The 20041-nt window shown below is 38.2% G+C and overlaps 1 protein-coding gene across 1 annotated transcript; it reads right to left on the bottom strand.

Annotated features, from left to right (window-relative positions):
* Nucleotides 1-106: 106 nt before the first annotated feature.
* Nucleotides 107-18345, bottom strand: LOC306884786 (solute carrier family 2, facilitated glucose transporter member 3-like). The gene is made up of 11 exons (XM_079440976.1): nt 18000-18345; nt 16923-17052; nt 14660-14758; nt 14256-14416; nt 12524-12764; nt 12037-12199; nt 6557-6744; nt 6051-6155; nt 5873-5971; nt 5551-5754; nt 107-4185 (listed from the first exon to the last, which is right to left on the bottom strand). Exons 2-11 carry the CDS (start codon nt 16935-16937, stop codon nt 3823-3825), a joined length of 1638 nt encoding a protein of 545 aa, XP_079297102.1. The 5' UTR covers nt 16938-17052; nt 18000-18345; the 3' UTR covers nt 107-3822.
* Nucleotides 18346-20041: the final 1696 nt, after the last annotated feature.

The raw sequence follows: 20041 nt of genomic DNA, 5'->3' as shown, positions 1-20041 counted from the left end.
CGGAAGTCGGTGTTTGTGAATTTGGACAGCCTACCCTTCTTTCAGTTCCCTCCCTTACCCGTTGCTCATATCCTGTCGCCTAGCAACCGTGACAGCGCCAAGCAAGAAGCGGGAAAATGGACAAACAAAGAGTTATTCTCCTCATTTTAATTCTTTTGGAAGAAATAAAGCAATTAAATAAATTAAATACTTTCTTTGCTCGTTGTCGGAGAGTTTTTATATCAGACTACAAGACAGTCACATCCAGGTAAGCCATTATAGCCTATTTTTATTTGTTTTTAAGTATTCTACTAATTTCTCCTACAAATTCATTGAGCCGAAGCATAAACTTGAGCTTGTTTTGTCAGAGAAACTCCTCTCCCACTCCGCTACCGCTCGCTTCGTCCGCCATTACGCTCTGCCGAAAAGAATTATGGGATAGGTAGGACGGGAAAGGATCCACCACACCCATCCTTCCAATTCGGGGAAAAGGAGGACGTATTTGTGGGCCGCATTTGAAGGATCCTACGAATTTGGACAGCCTTCGTCGCGGCGCTGTGACGTAACATCCTTCAAATGAGTACTCCGAAGGATGCAGACCCTGAATTTGGACACAGCCGACATCTCACAACACAGACAGGACTTAAATACCAGGATAATTAACGAAACACACCTGGAAACAAATCAACTACTAATGACATAACGAGGACAGGAAACAAACCAAATATGGACATAGAAACACAGGGCACACGTGGAAACACAAGACACACACAATAGAGGACTGACATAACCATTATGGTCACTGCTATGGCTAATTCAAATGGTATAAATTAAAATTATATTGTTGGTAACTGGAAAGTCTATTGCATTATAATGAAGTATGTATTTAAAATACACTATTTATTAATGTAAATTTACATTTTTTTGTCAATTTAGTCATCGAGTGCAGTTGTAAATAATAATGGTCACCTGACTTATTTTTCATCTTAAATGTTTGGTTTTCCACTTACATCTTCAAGCCTGCGGTGTTGGTCAGTGAGTGAAATTGAAGTAGGTTTTATAAAAATCCTTCAATAAATGCGATTTCATTTGTATTTTGTCTAAATATTAAAGTTTCTCCTCACCTGTTTTTTTTTTTTTTTTTATTGAATGCTTGAAAACAACAACAACAAACAAAAAAACAATAACAGCTTTCATCGTCAAAACATATTACAACAACCGTTCAGGGCCATTCAGTCTTTCAGTCCAAGTGCCAAGTCCTTCAACAAAGTCATTGTTCTTATTGCTTTTATGTTCGTAGAGAACTCCGTAGAATCAAAATACATTTTCATTTCAAGTTTGAATCTTAAAAAAAGAGGTTTGCATTCAGAAAATTTACATTTATGAATATGATATTTAGCTAACAGGAAAATAAGATTTATAAAATAAGCATCACTTTCTTTTTTTCACATTCATGAAAGCCAAAAATGACATTTCTATAAGTAAACTCAAAATTAGGATTCACATAACATTTGATAAAGTCAAGAATGTCACACCAAAATGATGTTGTGTTAAGAGCAATTCCAGAATAAATTTAAATATGTTTCATTGTTTTCTAAACAGAAAGAACAGTTGGTATTAATGTCATTGGTAAGTCTTTTAAGAGAGTACTTATCCAGTTTCTCCTCACCTGTATTTAACCAGGAGCACGGTTGATGACGCATACGCGATGCTAAAATCTGATTGGCTTCAAAGGTCGTTATTGAAGATGAAAGGTTCTTTACGCAGAACGATGCTAATGGAGACAAATGATGTTGTGTTATTTGAATATCAGATCAGTGATTAAAAAAATACTAACTTGTTTTATCGGAAAGAACTATAAATACTCATTATCAAATTCATATTGTTATTTATATGCACACTGAGTAAAAATGGTTTTCTTTATGACTTCAGTTATCTTTAATATATTTTTGTGATGACAATTATTATAGCTACACCAAAATACCACAAATGTTACTGTATTATAGATACTTCACTGAATCTGAAGTATCCTATTAACAATTAGGAAACAGAAGTAACAAGAGAATAAATAATTTAGACTATTTATTCACAAATAATACAACAACTGTACACAGTACCACTCGTGATTTTGATACACATTCAGGAAAAGCCACCATAAAATATACAAACGTCAAAACATCAACACTTCTGTTTAGCAGACACTCTCATTTTGACCTGCAATTTCATCAATTAGACCATTCAACACAGAAACATGAACTTAGGTATTTACAGGGTGATGCTCTTCTAACTGTACAGTCAGCAAGTAGCTATGAGTTGTGTACATAATGCACAGTAAAAGATGCAATATGTGAAAGGTATGAACAGTTAATAAGATGGTTGTGTTTGCTAGTGTTAGAAGAGGGCTGGCTCAGTATTAAGCTGCTCTTGACCACTGGAATACAAACCACAGTGCACTACTGCAAGAGGAATGTTGTCTTTCTTGGTCTTTTTTGGAGTTTCTCTCCGTGCAACACATACATGACCACAAGATATCGGAATGGGAAAATGCAGTTCTTCATATTACCCCTGGCATATAAATGTGCTTATTAATAAATACTTTCACTTTCAATATCTAGACAAAAATAGCAACACCTAAGCAATGGCAGCATAAAGCATCTATTGACTTACATGATAGAAATTATTGGTAAAGTTTCTCTAATAAAAGTAAAAAATAAATGTATGAACAAAAAAATACTATATGTGTTCTCTATGAAATGGATTAACACAGAATGTCAGAAAGTGCAAAACTACAGTTATTATAAACACATTTATTCAAATCAGGTGAGACTTGTTTCACTACTCTGTCAAACCTCAAAGTGAGTCGGTGTAGCAGATGTAACGCTGAAATACTAAATCACCAAGCACAGGAAATTCAGTAGCGGGATTAATGGTCATAATCTAGCTAATTTCCTCCTTGATTACATAATTTGCTAAAAATCTTAATCTTGGATATCTGAAATGTGAATTTGTGTACTTAATAGGATATACAGTGATATTCACTAAACACTGGTTGGTCCATTTGCGTCCTCTACAATACAACCTTTACTTGATTTTAAATAAATGAGTGACTATTTTTATCTGAAGAGTCTGTTTCTTTAAATGTATTATTTTTGGCAGTAAACTAGTGATTTTATTCTTGGCATAAGCTTGACTAGCTAAGCACTTCCTATAAATATAAATATTTTAATGAATCTTCTAATTAATTATATGTTTTAAGTGTTTTTATGGTAGTACTGATCTGAAGTAATGAAAATGTATATATATTTCTATACACACTCTATTTTATACAAAATAAACATCGTCAGTGCAAAAACCTCAAGATCATAATGATCGCCAGCTATCATTCAAGGGAAAAACACTTTGGTTTTTCTATAAGCAAAAAAAAGAAAAGAGGTTTGACAGTTGAAGATGGTGAGAACTATGAAGGCCAAATGTTAAAATTCCCTTTTTTTAAATTTCCCTGTTTGAGTTGATGAAACTATGTCCAATTTGAAAATTTACATTAAAACTGCACAAAATATGCACAAACAGGAATGAGCAATAAAAGGATAAAACCCTTAAAAACATGAATCAATATTGCACCAAACCATCATTTGTCAAACTACACAAAATAAAGCTCATGAGCTCTCGTATCCTTTCAAAATATGTCTAGGAGATCTGTGACTCTCCCACTGTGGTTCCTTTCATAATCTGTTTACCCTAAATAATTTATTTCCAGTAAATATATCTCTAGTATTATATTTCTATCGTCAGTGGTACATGTCATGGCTTTAATCATATTCAGCTATATAGTTACACCGTTTCTTAGATGGTGGAATTAGATTTCTCCTCTTTACTAGAATCCACCAGTGGCTGGGTAACTGAGCTTGGTTTCTCCGCCACCTTTTTGGCATTTGCCGCAGCTTTCTCAGATGAGCTTGCACCCTGTTCTGAGGAAGATTTGGAAGCTTCCACCAATGGGACCTTTTCTTTGACCGGAGAGGCAGGAAGTGCAACTCTGCCAGGCTCCTCCACGGAGGTGGCAGCCAGAGGCGGAGCCCCGCTAAAACCACGGGCGATGTCATCGAAAGTTCGCCCTTTGGTCTCCGGTACTTTGAAGTACGTAAAGATGAAGAAGATGATGAGGAAGATCATAAATATAATGAAGACATATGGCCCGCACAGCTCCTGTAGTTCACAAACAATAAGAAAAAAGTTAATTCTGACATTGTGCGCACATTTTACCACAAAATTAAATCACGATAACTATGAGATAAAACTAACTTAATGTTCTATATTAGGACAATTATTCGTTTTAAGTGGTTAAAGTAATGGATATTGATTTAATAAATTAATTTAAGAGATGAATTGTTGAATAAAGTCGTTATTTTTGTTTTCTTTGCCGACAAAAAGTATTCTTGTAGCTTCATAAAATTACGGTTGAACCACTGATGTCACATGGACTGTTTTACCGACGTCCTTACTGCATTTCAGGGCATGGAAACATTGCAATTACATTGCTGTCTATGGAGGGTCAGAAAACTCTCGGATTTCATCAAAAATATCTTAAATTGTGTTCCGATGATGAACGGAGGTCTTACGGGTTTAGAACGACATCAGGGTGAGTAATTAATGACATAATTTTCATTTTTGGGTGAACTAGCCCTTTAAGGTCCTGGAGTGGCCTAGCTAGTCTCCAGATCTTAATCCCATAGAAAATCTGTGGAGGGAGCTGAAGGTTCGAGTTGCCAAACGTCAGCCTCGAAACCTTAATGACTTGGAGAGGATCTGCATAGAGGAGTGGGACAAAATCCCTCCTGAGATGTGTGCAAACCTGGTGGCCAACTACAAGAAATGTCTGACCTCTGTGATTGCCAACAAGGGTTTTGCCACCAAGCACTAAGTCATGTTTTGCCAAGGGGTCAAATACTTATTTGACTCATTAAAATGCAAATCAATTCATAACTTTTTTTAAATGCGTTTTTCTGGATTTTTTTGTTGTAATTCTGTCTCTCACTGTTCAAATAAACCTACCATTAAAATTATAGATTGATCATTTCTTTGTCAGTGGGCAAACGTACAAAATCAGCAGGGATCAAATAATTTTTTCCCCCACTGTATATAAATATTTAATTGAAAAGCTGGTTCTCCATATAGAATTTTAATATAATTTACTTAAAAAATGATTTCAGTAGATTTAAGTGGTTAAAGTAATGGCAATTAATTGAATACATTTTAATAAGCTTTTAATAAGTTAATAAGTTTTTTAAAGTTGTAATAAGCTAATTCCCACAAGGAGAATAACACACTAATCTAACATAAAAATCACTTGACATGAAATACTTGTTTATAATAGAATAATTATTTAAAAACTTCAAATTCAAGTTCAAATGTGTGTGTGTGCTTTTTTCCAGAAATGTTTATTTGTAAAGCTGGTTCTTCATAACCAATATTACTATATTTATCTTAAAACACTTTAAAACAATACTGTAGTTTTAAGTAGTTAAAGTAATGGCAGTTGTTTTTAAAAGTTAATCTAAATTAAGCTCATACCTCCAGTTTAGGGAAGCTGATTCCCACAAGGAAGTTGGCTGTCCAGTTGGAGCATCCTGCGACGGCCATGGCGGCAGGACGTGGCCCTTGGGAAAACAGTTCAGCCACTATGAACCAGGGAATGGGTCCAGGGCCCATCTCAAACATGGCCACAAAGGCAAAGATTGCAGCAATGCTGAGGTAGCGAAGAGCCTCGATGTCCTTCTGCTCAGGGACAAAGGTAAGAAAATACAGGTATGACATTAGCATTCTTATGATGGCCAGATATTTACAGTGACTGTTTTGAATCTTCAGCAAAATGAAAACAGACAGCAGGACCCACCAATGAGAGAGCAATGGTCATGGCCAAGGCGCTGACAGCCATTCCACCCAAACCAATAAGGTGCAAAGTTCTTCGTCCTGCCCTCTCCACCAAGAAAAGCTTGTAGAAAAGGAAAAATGTAAGTATTATTTCAAACACATCACAGACTTCTTATGAAGTTCACTGATAAAATACTTACAGATACAATGGTAAAGACGGTGTTAACTACTCCAGCTCCAATGGTGGCATAAATGGGCTGGCTCACTCCAGCTGACTCAAAAATACCAGTTGAGTAATAAAAAACCTTTGAGAAACACAAAGACAAGTCCAAATGGTTAACTAAAGAATGTAAAGTGATAGTAAAACAAGAACACTAATGTATATTAAACATTTTACAGTCTGACCAAATAATGAGCTATAAAGTGGAAGTTAAAAATCATGGTTGATATCAGAAATCATTTGTCACATTCAAAATATAAGGTCAAGTCCGGCACATTGCATTTCAGGATAATGCATTTTGGAACATAATGAAAGTTTGGCTTTGGTCGCATTCCAAGTAACACATCCAAGAGTAAGACATCCAAATATTTACTGCATATATAAAGTACGCATATTATAAACAATATACATACTGTTTCACATTCAAAATAGAAGGTAGTATGCTGTAACGAGCACAGTGGATGATGGGTAATGTATGTCACTCACAGCGTTGATGCCAGACAGCTGCTGGGACAGCTGCAGCATGACAGCGATGAGCAGAGGCTGGCGGTAAGCAGCGGTGCGGAAGAGCTCTGGGATGGTCACCTTCTTCTCCATGGCCATCTTCAAACTCTCCTCCTTCATCTCCTGCATGTCCTTCCCCACATCCTCGTAACCACGGAGGCGTACCAGTGCTGAGGGACAAAATAATAAAAAAAATAATAATATAAATATAAAAATAAAATAAGGAGTTTTGGTCATACAAATCTAACAAGAAAGACTTCAAAAGTTTGGCGTGGGTAAAATTGTTGAGTGTTTCTGAAAGAAGTGGCTATATACACTTGTCATTAAAGTAAGATTTTTAATGTTTTTTTTAAAGAAGTTTCTTATGGTCATTAAGGCTGTATCTATTTGATCAAAAATTTAAAAGAACATTTTTCTATTTTAATATAATTTAAAATATAGCATAAAATATGAAGCAAAGCAATTTTCAGCATCATTACTCCAGTTTTCAGTGTCACACAATCCTTCAGTAATCATTCTAATATTCTGATTTCGAATCAATGTTGGACATTTTTTGGGACCTGTGATAGTTTTTCAGGATTTTTTGATAAATAAAAAGTTAAAAAGAACAGTGTTTATTCAAAATATAAATATATGCATGTATGAAGAGTTCAGGTGCAAAAGCCTCTAAGTGCCATTTGAAATGTTCTTCTAAAATAAGCATTTTTACCGGGCTCCTATGTGTAGGTTTAGTAATTTCACTTTAATGGCAATGAAATTGTGATTCACTTTGCCATTAAATTGAAATAACCAAACATAACCCTGAAATAAATACTCATTTCAGAAGACAATTTCAAATGGAACTCTTCATATATATATCATATTTTAATTTTTTTATTTTAGAATGTAATTTATTCCTTTGACAGCAAAACTGAATTTTCATCAGCCATTACTCCAGTCTTCAGTGTCACATAATCCTTCAGAAATCATTCTAATATGCTGATCTGGTGCTCAAGAAACATTTCTTATTATTATCAATGTTGAAAACAGTTGATCTGCTTAATATTTTTAGGAAAACCATGATACTGTAACGTGTCTGTGGTTGTGGATGAAGGCGCACGACGAAAAGAATAAACAAAAGAGTAGTCTTTAATAAACAGCATCAACTCACTGAGACAATAAGTTAACTCAAGATCAGACAAACACAAAGGCAGAACTGAGGACTTATAAAGGGGCTGGAACAAACGAGGAAACAAGGTAATTAATTAAACACAGGTGATGACGATCATTAATTAACAAAACTAGGACACAAACTAAAACAGGAAGAACAAAATAAGGACAAAAAGGAAACTAAACAAACAGTTCTGTTACAGATACATTATTTCAGAATTCTTTGATGAAAAACAGCATTTATTTAAAAGAGAAATCTTAACATTAAACTTTCCATTATTGCCATTAATTACAATAAAATTAAAGTCTTTACTGTTTTAAATGTATTATTTATTTTAACTTAATTGTATGTGTATATTTAGATGCATTCTAGGATAAAAGGCGCTATTGCTGTTGGTCTTTTGTCAAGTTTAGGGACTCTTAAAAGCTCAAATTTTGCTTCCTATATAAGGAACAGTAAACCACAATATCAGAGTAGGTATGGTTTCTCCACCTTATTCCAGTTCCCTATCTGTCGGTCACTACAAGTTATGTCGTGACGACATTAGGGGATTTACCTGGGAGCTCCGATCACCTCTGATAAGAGAAAACGCCAATGAAATTGGCTAGTGGATTTTGCATACCTGAGCCACTCCCCGTGCATACGGGTATAAAAGGGCGACAGGTGCATCCACTCATCAGATTTTTGCTTCGGAGCCGAGTGGATGAGAAGAGTGCTGATCTCCACAAAGCCTTTCCACCTCTTTATTTTGTTCCCGGTTGGCGTTACGGTGCGATCAGCAGAGTCCCTCGCAGCAGCGATTCCCCTGGGCACTTCAACTGAAAGAGCAAATTCTAAAAGACCAAATCACGGACGGCTCGCGTCTTTTTCAAGATGCAACCCGGAGATGTGGAATTTTGCTCTTTCCCAGGAGACGACGAGGACAACATCGCTCCTTCCCCCGGAGGAGGGCCGGGCGGAGAATCCTGTGTTTCTGTTCCGCTGCTGGCTCAAGGGCCAGCGGTACCCACGTTTTCAATAAAAGAGCAATTTCCCTTTCCTCCGGGTTCTCAAGTTTGCGGGCTGACAGTGTGCGACGCGCTGCCTCCTCACTCTCGCCTGCGACCCATCTTGCCAGCGGCCAAGAGAGTGCGGTTCGGGGACAAAGTGCCTCCCCACGCGCCTCTAGCGAGTCCCCCCAGGGACTCAGGGAGTTCTGCGGGGATGAGTCAGAATGCACCATCTTCTGTTCCATCCAGCCTTACTCCCTTTCGCTGCACCGCTGCGGGTACGTCGGCTGTTTGGTGCCACTTGCACGGTGTCTGGGGGCGTGGCTTGCTCATTCTCACAATTCGACTCGGCTACAGATTCAGTTCGCCAGGCAACCTCCCAAGTTCAGTGGCATTCTCGAGACTTCGGTGGCAGTCCGAGACGCACCTGTCTTGTGCGAGGAGATTGCTGTCCTCCTGGCAAAGGATGCAATCGAGCCGGTCCCTCCAGCCGAGATGAGGCAGAGCACAAGCTCCCGTTCAAGATGCTGTTTCGTACATCAACCGTCAGGGAGGTCTACGATCACGCCGCATGTCACAGCTCGCCCGCCATCTCCTTCTCTGGAGTCAGACACAGCTTAAATTGCTGCGTGCCGTCCACATTCCGGGGGTGCTCAATTGTGCAGCCGACGCGCTCTGACGACAGCTCACGTTCCCCCGGAGAATGGCGACCCCATCCTGAGACGATCCGGCTGATTTGGAGTCGATTCGGGGAAGCTCAAGTAGACCTGTTTTCTTCCCGCGAGTCCTCCCACTGCCAGCTGTATTACTCCCTGACCGAGGCCCCCCTCGGCACAGACGCACTGGCACACAGCTGGCCTCGGGCTCTGCGCAAGTATGCGTTTCCCCCAGCGTTTCCCCTGTGAGCCTGCTCGCACAGACTCTGTGCAAGGTCAGGGAGGACGAGGAGCAGGTCTTGTTGGTTGCGCAATATTGGCCCACCCGGACCTGGCTTCCGGAACTCATGCTCCTCATGACAGCTCCTCCTTGGCGCATTCCACTGAGGAAGGACCTCCTTTCTCAGGAGCTCGGCAACATATGGCACCCGCGTCCAGATCTGTGGAACTTCCATGTGTGGCTCCTGGATGGGACGCGGCAGACTTGAGTGGCCTGCCACAGGCTGTGGTGGACACCATCACTCAGGATAGAGCTCCTTCAACTAGGCAAGCCTATGCACTGAAGTGGAGTCTGTTCGCAAACTGGTGTTCTTCTCGCCGAGAAGACCCCCGAAGATGCACGATTGGAGTAGTTCTTTCTTTCCTGCAAGAGAGGTTGGAGCGTAGGCTGTCGCCCTCCACCTTGAAAGTGTATGTGGCTGCTATTGCGGCCTATCACGATGCAGTGGATGGCCGGTCCCTGGGAAAGCACGATCTCATCGTGAGGTTCTTGAGGGTTGCCAGGAGGTTAAATCCTCCTAGGTCACCCTTGGTGCCCTCCTGGGATCTCTCTATTGTCCTGGCTGGACTTCAGAGGGATCCCTTTGAGCCGCTGGATTCAGTTGAGCTGAAGTTCCTGTCTGCTAAGACAGCGCTCCTGACCACGCTCACTTCCATCAAGAGGGTCGGGGACCTCCAAGCATTTTTGGTAAGCGCAGAGTGCCTTGTGTTCGGGCCGGCCTACTCTCATGTTGTCCTGAGATTCCGGCTTGGATACATGCCTAAGGCTCCCACCACGCCCTTCTGCGATCAGGTGGTGAACCTGCAAGCACTGCCCTCGGAGGAGGCAGACCCAGCCTTGGCGTTGCTGTGTCCCGCAAGAGCATATACGTGGACCGCACCCGGAGCTTCAGAAGCTCTGAGCAGCTCTTTGTCTGCCATGGAGGTCAGCAGAAAGGGAAGGCTGTCTCCAAGCAGAGGTTGGCCCACTGGATAGTGGATGCCATCGCCTTGGCGTACCAATCCCAAGGCGAGGCGTGCCACCTCGGGTGAGGGCTCACTCCACACGGAGTGATGCCTCCTCCTACGCGTTGGCGCACGGTGCCTCTTTGGCAGACATCTGTAGAGCTGCAGGCTGGGCGACACCGAACACCTTCGCGAGATTTTAGTCTCCGCGTTGAGCCAGTTTCTTCTCGTGTGTTGGGTAATAGGTAAGTGGCGTGAAGAGTTGGCCGGTGTCTTATACCCGTATGCACGGGGAGTGACTCAGGTATGCAAAATCCACTAGCCAATTTCATTGGCGTTTTCTCTTATCAGAGGTGATCGGGGCTCCCAGGTAAATCCCCTAATGTCGTCAAGACATAACGTCTCCGTTCCCTCCATCAGGGAACGAGGGTTACGTACGTAACCGAGACGTTTCTTATTCTCCACCATTTCCAGTTTCAATAAAAGAAAACACTTGTTAACAGGCTAGTTTAGCAAGTCTGACAAGGGATCAGGTTCTTAGATGAGAAAACTTTGCTTCGCAGCAAATGATGCTTGAGGTAATGATGTTTACAAAAAATAAGAAAATGCACATTTGTTATATTATATATTTATTATATTATAAAACCTGTCATATTATGCACGTAGCTTAAATGATTTCACAAACTTTATCTGGCTTAAAGCGGAAGGGTATAATTCCTCCAACACCTAGCATCACCAAACAGAATGGCAAAGACTGATTGCGTTCAAACAGGTTTCCTGAATACTTGCCAGCTGCCACTGATCGTCTAAAAGATAGTCCCACTCAAAGCTAGGTTTGCTGTGTCGGGTTGGTCAAGATGCTCAAAACAGAGCAAAATTTTGAAACTGGAGTTTTTTTTTTATAGCATTTTAAAACATAGCTGTGCTAGCTGACCTCTTTTACACATTTATGTGCGTAATAATCTGGTGTAAAATTAATCATCCAGCTCCAGTAAATGATAACCTGTATATTATGTAATAAAGGGCTCCTGTTTAAGCAGATGTTTTAGCTCATTTTGTCATCAGCACTCTCAAAGGCTAATTAACATTAAGTGGAAACATAAAGTTAAGTGCATTTGGCACAACTTCATTGCCACACAGATGAACGTTGTTCACCAAATAAAAAATTAGTTTAGGTTAATGCTGATGCGTGAGTGTTTTCTGAGGGAGTGGTGGCAAATCTTTCTCTTTTCTGACTAGTGTAATCAATCTCCTGATATTTTCTTCCTCTTTTGTACAGCCATCATGGATTATTTAATTTGCTATTGAAGCAAAAGGCAACGCAAAATATATATTTGCTTTAGTTTGCTTTCACCACTATAAATGTTCTTTCGGCGTAAGCTGTTCAGTGAAGCATGGTTGCAGCTCAGTGGAGATAAAGCTCATTTGTGACTTCTTTTTTACCTTTACGGGCCTGTTCTTCCTCATTGAGGTTAATGAGCAGATATCGAGGGCTCTCTGGACAGAACGGAAGCAGTATACACTGCAGGACAGCAGGTAGCACAGTTAAAGCCAGAAGCACAGGCCAGAGCTTATCTGAACCCAGCAGATACTCCAGACCAAAAATCTAGATGGAAAAGGACACGACTTATAAGAAATTTGAACATTTACAGGTATCAAATGAAAACTGATTAGGTTATGATGGCATAAATTAGGCTGGAAGACTTAAAAATGGATCAGCAGACTCAATTAGAAGCTTCATGTAATAAAGTGCATCAAAACTAATTAGAGGGGTTATTTCCCCAAGGCTTTGTTGTGGCACAAACATATAATGTGGCCACAAGGCTCTTGAAACGATTTACACATTTTTTATAAACCATCTGGTCATATCCAAAATTAAAAACTAATGTAAAGGTAACAAACTACATGGCTCTGCCATAGAATGCTGTACCTGTGCGATTAAGATGCCCACCACGACACCAAGCTGGTGCAGGGTCCCAAAGGCCCCGCGGAGGGGAGTGGGCGACACTTCCCCAACATACATTGGAGTAAGACCGGTGAAGAGGCCACAGAACAGTCCAATAACCAGTCGACCGACAATGATCATCTCAAAGGAGGAGCAGAGAGTGCACAGTCCCATGAGACCACCACCAATCAGAGCCAAGATATTCACGATGAACATAGATTTACGTCTGTGGAAAGAAAAACAGACAGGGAGAGAGGGAGTTCAATTGAATTAGATACACTAATTCAGCAGCAACTAGAGGAAATGAGAAAAATGACAGCAAGAAAGAGAAAAACACAATGTTAAGACTTGCACTCTTTTTTGTTTTAGTCACAATTTTTGTCCTTGGATGAAAATGTCACAGCATATAGTCAATGTCATATTCATTCATTTTATTATATTTTGCTCAGACTAAAATGATACATAGTACTTTTAGTTGAAAATAATGTGCCAAACTCTAACCAAATATTTAAACATAAAAAAGAAAATAATTTAATAATCATTTAATAATTTAAACATTCAAAAGGTTAAACTATCCAAATATGTGTAAAAATGTCCTTGTGACCTCCTGAAATAATAACATATAAGTAATAATAGTTTTATTTTGGCATTTTTGCCTTATTTTATTACAATAGGACAGATCATAACTGATGGGAAGTGAAGTGGAAGAGAGATAGGGGGGCAGCATTGGGAAAGGTCTTCGAGTTGGTATTCGAAATCAGGATGCCCGTAGCACAATAGCGCTGTACGTCGGCGCACTGCCCACAAGGCTTTCAGCACCAACTATATAGAGTACATTCTAATATACAAATATGTTTTCATCATCTTTTTACTTTTACTTTTGTTTATTAAAGCACCTGCTGAATAAAAGTAATCATTTCTTTATACATTTTTTTCTGACCACAAACTTTTAAATGGTAGCTTATATTTGTATATAGTTAGTTACTGTTTATTGTGTTGTAAAATCTTTGTGCTTTAAAGACAAAAGACAAAAATATTATACATATTTTCCTTCTTGATTATTGCTGACAAAATCAAAAACCAACCAAAACCAGGGAGAGTGGCAGAGAAGGCCACAGAAAAAGAACAATGGCCACTGAGCACACATGAATGCTTGCTTTGAATGAGGTTTTTCTGACAGTGTGGACAGTGTTCAAGCAGAAAGGAAGACAGAGGTCAACTCTTCTACTCTGAGTGCCGTCATTATAGTAAACTGCTTTTATTATTAATGAAGCATTTACATTCCAGTTAAAGCAGCATTATGAGTAACTCACATAAGCTGATGTATTATCTGACTGAGGTTTCCCAGCACAACAACATAAATGAAAAATTACAATATTAAACTTCTCTGTTCATTTCCACTTTACTGATGCATAAATTACATGGAAGACAGGTTCGAACCCATAATGTATGCATTAGATCCATGGTGCGATGTACTAGAAAAAAAAACATTAAGCACTAGGCCATGGCTATGACTTCAGTGTGTCTATACCAATAAATGTAAACCTATATGAGTAATGACACGGAAGAAGTCACAAGTTTAGGATTACTTTCTTTCCATTTAAAATGCAAAAGCCTCTGAGCACAGGACTTCCACAAATGTTATGTCAGGTTCTTACCAAGTCCAAACTGGTCAATTTATTGCCATATTACACATGATGAATTAATTTCCACTCACCTTCCAAATTTGTTGGCTACGACACCGACACTGAATGATCCCACCATTCCACCAATGCTAAAGATGGCCACAGCAAAACTCCACACAATGGTGCACATGCCCGGCTTGATGGGCTCCCCGTAACGTTCCATCCACGTGGCATTAAAGAACGCCCGCAGTTTCTAAGAGGTTCAAATATTTTCATTGCATAATTCCTATATTACCATTTATGTATGTTTGTGTATTTTATTTAAGATTTGATTAATCATTTTAATCAAGTACTAAATAAACGTGTTTTGGTAAATTAATGCATTCTTGCTTTAAATCTTAAAAAAAAACATACTGACCCCAAAAGTTTGAATGCGTGTAGTATATGTGTGTTTGAACTTTTGATCGGTACTATACACACATACACACCTACTAACCTGTTCTGGGGCATTGATGACACCTGTGTTGTAGCCAAACTGCAGGGAGCCAATTACAGCTGTCAATAAAGAAAACAGGAGGTAGCATGTCACCTGCTTCTGTAAAACAAGAGAGAAATGGTTCAAGGTTGGTTAGTTGTCCATCATTTTATTTTGCCTCTTTTATTTTCATTTTCACATTTTGATCATAAAAATGAAACATACATAAGGACTTTAAAAGAGAGTTCTGAGATTAAAGTAGCCTATTTATTTATAAAAGCAGTTATTGATATTCGCAAATTGTCTATATTTATAAAACATTTAAAAAACATAGATGCCATGTTAATCATGCTTTTTCTTGGGTCGTGTTTCTTTAAAGTCCTAGTTTACTTGCTACTCCCCTAGATTATTTTATTAACGTTTGCTTGACCGATTTCTCAAAAAAAAAAAAAGAGAGAGCAAGAAAGGTCGAGACATTCAAGAGAATCACAGATTTACGTCTGCAAAATGAAAACAAAAACAGACAGCCCGGGAAAGATTTCAATTAAATGAGAAACACCAATTCAGCACCAAACAGAGGATATGAGGAGCATGGCAGCAAGAAAGAGAAGAACACAGTGATAAGACTTACAGATTGTTTTAAGTCATAATTTTCGTGTTTGGATGAAAATGTTCTTTTGTTCTGATTAAAATGACATATTACATATTAAATGACATATACATTTTAGTTGACAATAATGTGCAAAATGACTGAATAAAACCTGTCAAACTGTAATAGACCAAATTCTAACAAAATATTTACATATTTATTATAATAATTATTTAAGAACATAAAATATCAACATAAAATAAGTGAAAAATGTCTTTGTGAACTCCTGAAATAATAACATAAGTAATAATTATTATAAGAACAGTTATATATATATTAAAAATTATATAATTTTATTAATGAATCGCATATGCATATTCATAGCCTACATTAATGTTTGCTTGACTGAATTCTCTAAAAAGATCCAGTAGTCACACTGCAGTCCGCTTTGATGTAGTAAATGTAAACACAACAGCAGCTAACAACACATTATATTATTAAAGAGCTTATCTTAATCATCACAAATCAGCCATGTCCTAAAACGGCCCTGCCCCCAGCTGTAAGACAACACTATGACTACAGATTCCAGGTTTCTAGGGCAATAGGACACAGCAGTGCTGACACTGTGAATTGTGAAGGGCTGTGTGATGCTGAGATGGTCAGATATTCGACACAGGTGACCTTAAAGATATTATTGAACTATATCAAAACAAAAGGAGTGTATATCGTCTTCACCATAAACTGTATAAATACAGCAGTATTCCAAGGACATGGATGCATCTGTGTAGGTCAATGCAGTGTTGCAGGGCATTTCTTGCCCAACATTTAACCTTATCTAAGTAAAACCAGCTGGATGTAACTATCTCAAAGAAATGTAGATCAATAGCATCATTTCCTTTCCTAATCTGATCCTATTATTCCTTTGATTCACTCTCCCTCTCTTCCGCACCCATACAAATGCTTTCAAGTCACAATGACTCAGTGAAATAAGTTTCAAAGCAAACGTCATCTGACAAATGCATTCTGAGTCAAACGCTCGGAATTATTATTATAACACAACCTGGACAGAAAAGTCATAACATGTGTAGAGAGCTATGAATGAAATCATCTAATCTGCTCGCAAGAATGATTGAATCTGCTGATGTTGTGAGGGTTAAGAGGATAGAAATAAACGTCCAATACAAACAACTTCACTACCCACTCTGCCTCACTCTCCTTGTCTCTCCCAAACATTTCCATCGCAATAGGTCTTAATAGCCTTTATATCCTGTCCTCAGCATCTCAGCCACTCCTTCATCGTCATAGCAACATCCTATTGGTAACAGCTGCACTGAGATTCCTTTCAATGAGACTACAGCAAACACAGGCAACACACTGGGATTATGCATGACACTGCTGATTGATCATATTGATTGACTTTTGACATACATTCAGTGCTGAAACAAAGACTGCATATACATATGAATAATTTGCATCACTAAAATGGTTAATCAAAGTCATGCAAAGCATCTATGGTAGGCCTACATTCATTGCATTCAAGATGCAACACATAGACTTACAGTATATATGAACCCTTTCATACAATTAAACTGCATAAATGTCATATTTAAATACATGTAGAGCGATGTGGGGACATATCATTATAATACAGCACAAAAGCAGCCGTTATTGATAAAGGAAAAGATAAGGACGAACCTTCTCCCCCTCCATCGTGCCAGAGTGGAAACGTCCAAGATTGATGAATTCCGAGTGAACGTGATACTTGGCACACACTCTTCTTATGCCCGAGATGCGATGCTGTTCGTGACTATTTTGCTTTTAAAAACTGCAAAAAAATTAAAACATTTGTAAAACAGCGTAAACAGCGTGAGAGTCATATCTGTTGCGTTATCATCAAAGTCTAAAGAATACCCCAATTAAAGGGACTTTGGTTATCATCTGAGCTCATAAATTACACGTTAAGCAAACCACAAACGTTTTAGTGACATATAAGCCTGTATGATATTAAAATGTATAATTTAAGTAATAAATGACAGTTTTATTTTTGTTTCGCCAATACTACATCCTGAAATGAACAACAAAGCACGAATAACGTTACTGTTATTTACATCTTCAGGCGAACTCGTAAACTTTTGTGGTAAAATGAATGTTTGGAAATAGTTTTGAACACTATGTTTATCTATAAATACGTACCTATATACTTAAAAATAAGAGAATACAGGCCTACAGTTTTTTGACCCCTCCCCCAAACCTTTTGTGACGACCCCCCAGCCCCCAAACCCTTCATTCTATCGTGCAAAATTACCAAAAAAATAAGAAGCAAACGATGAATAAATAAATAAATAACCTTAGTTAAATAGCCTCAATAAACCCCCCAAACTATGCACTGTCGTACAACAGGTGTTTCTGCATACTGCTGACTCTACTTTTTTGACAAGTGGATTTAAGTGGCATCTTCTTCACCTCAGACCATTTGACAAGTGTAAAAATAAATATTCTTAATTAATATTCGCCTTTTATTAATACTACGGTAGTATTACAGGTCTCATAACCATTAAAAAAAACATAGATCGCATATGCATGTAATATTTTAGCATTCACCACAATTGTTCATTATTTTTTTCACTTAAAGAAAACGCAGTCAAAGTCATTAAACTAAACAGCCAAATAAGATCACAGAAGATGCGGCTACTATAATAATCAGCATCAGGCTATTAGATAAGTCATATACTGCCAATTTAAATGTTTATCATCAACTGAGTCTGCAGTTACCGTGTCTCGTGCGTCGTGACCACCCGTTCGCGTGTGCACGTATCCCTTTGACCCACTGGCTCTGAAATCTGGTGAAATTCGCTCCGGCAATTATGTATTCGTTCAGTCGTCACATGCCGCAAGTACACGACCAACCGCACGTTCCCCTTTGACGGAATACCGGCGGCTGCGCACGTAAAGCCTCGCCCCCGCCCCTTTATTTAACCGAGACTCGTATTTCGCATCACGCCTTGTGACAGCTGTTCCGTCACAGCGCCTCGTGATGCGGGAATACCTTATTCGGCGAGGTTTCTGTTAGGATGCGGATTGTGCTCGTGGGGTGGGACCAATAGCATCCGATACCGCCGCCCATGATGCTCTGCGCGGGTGACCTTGATAGAGCATCAGATGATGGGTGCTACCAAATGGATGCCGCGCCGGGTACCACTATCTCCAAAGATGCAGTCAGGCGGTTTTTACTTCCTGAACTTTGTAGAGCGGAAAAAGTAGTAATATAAATACTATTAGTATATATAATATTCACCTTTTTCTATTTTTTTTTCTTTGTTTACCTATCCGTTGAAAACCGTAGTAGGCACATCCCACTTGCATTTATCCAGACCTCGAAGAGGCACGTGAGTCATGGTAGTATCAAATTCTGCAGTACAACAGCCCAAATTCTACTGCAGGAGTCACAAGACTCCTGCAGTAGAACACAACGCGGTTGCATCATTATATACGTCTCGTTTCTGTGCACTGTAAAAAGTGTCTGTTGGCTTTAATATACCTAAATTCAAATGGTATATTTGTAGGCTAGTTAATTTTGTATGGGTGCATTATATACACATATTGGTTAGTAATTGAACATTTCCACCATTTACCAGAACAAAAACAAAAATAAAAAAATAACAGTGAGAACCTGCTGTTGATTGCGATTGATCTGAGAATACATTTTTATTATTCAATGTAAATTTCTATATTTAAAATGTATAAAGTCTGTTTAATTTTGTATTTGTATTTTATTTAATGTTAAAAATGAACTAGCTAAAGTAGCTACTAAAGTTTTTTTTAAGTAGCTACTAAAGTAGAAAATGTAAAAAATAAAAAAAGCTAAAACGTGTGACAACTTGATGCAAAATTAATGACCCCGATCTAAACATTTATCCAATATATCGTTATAAGAACATAGTTCAAATCTACCTTTATAATATATTTGATGATTGCTTTAATGCATCCCATTATGGGGTTTATTGTGTTCACTTTTTATCCATGAGCTATTACAAGTAGGTTATATGACGATACTTGTTTTTTTTTTCTGTTCATTAAGTTTGTTTCTATTAAGTATTGGGTAAGAAATATTGTCACACATTTTTTTGAAAATTTCCATTTAATAAAATAATTTGAAAAAAAAAAAAATCTAATTAAATAAAAGATGAGATAAGATAAGATAGATGTTATTGTCCGTTATTGTAAATTTGTCATACTATATTTCTTAAATTTGTGAAAATAATTTTCATTTATAGGCAAAATATGCATATAAAGCTAAACACACACAAACTTCAGTGTATGGTTTTGTGTTAAAAGAGGCGTTCACATCATGTGATGGGATTTCAACAACAAAAAAAAAAAGATACTTTCCTGCCATCCTCAGGACGCAATGTGGAACTGCATCATTAGAGCTTGCAATTCAGTAACACTAGGCATCTGTAATGTAATTCTCACAGAAATGTGTACTGTAGATTTGTGAAATCATTTTTATTGGCACATCTATTGACAATGGTTAGTCATAAAAAATCATAATGCAAACATTAGGCTCTAGACTCTGTGGTCTAGTGCCACTAACCACTAAAATGCCTGCCTCCGTGAATAAGATGGTCATTCAGAAAAATATACTGAAATGTGAGATTTTTCTTCCAAATTATAATTTTACCTTCGTTAAATGTATTTTCCTTTTGATAGAAGTTTCCAAATCACATTGTAGGCTTTGCGTTTTACATGGTATATTCACTGAACATAAAGCATTTCATAAAGGTCAAACAGGACAAGCCATTTATGTTTAATCC

Source organism: Barbus barbus (assembly GCF_936440315.1).
Source record: "Barbus barbus genome assembly, chromosome: 19".
Classification (NCBI taxonomy): Eukaryota; Metazoa; Chordata; class Actinopteri; order Cypriniformes; family Cyprinidae; genus Barbus; species Barbus barbus.
The sequence above is the reverse complement of the archived record's forward strand: the minus strand, read 5'-3'. Positions and strand labels throughout refer to the sequence as shown.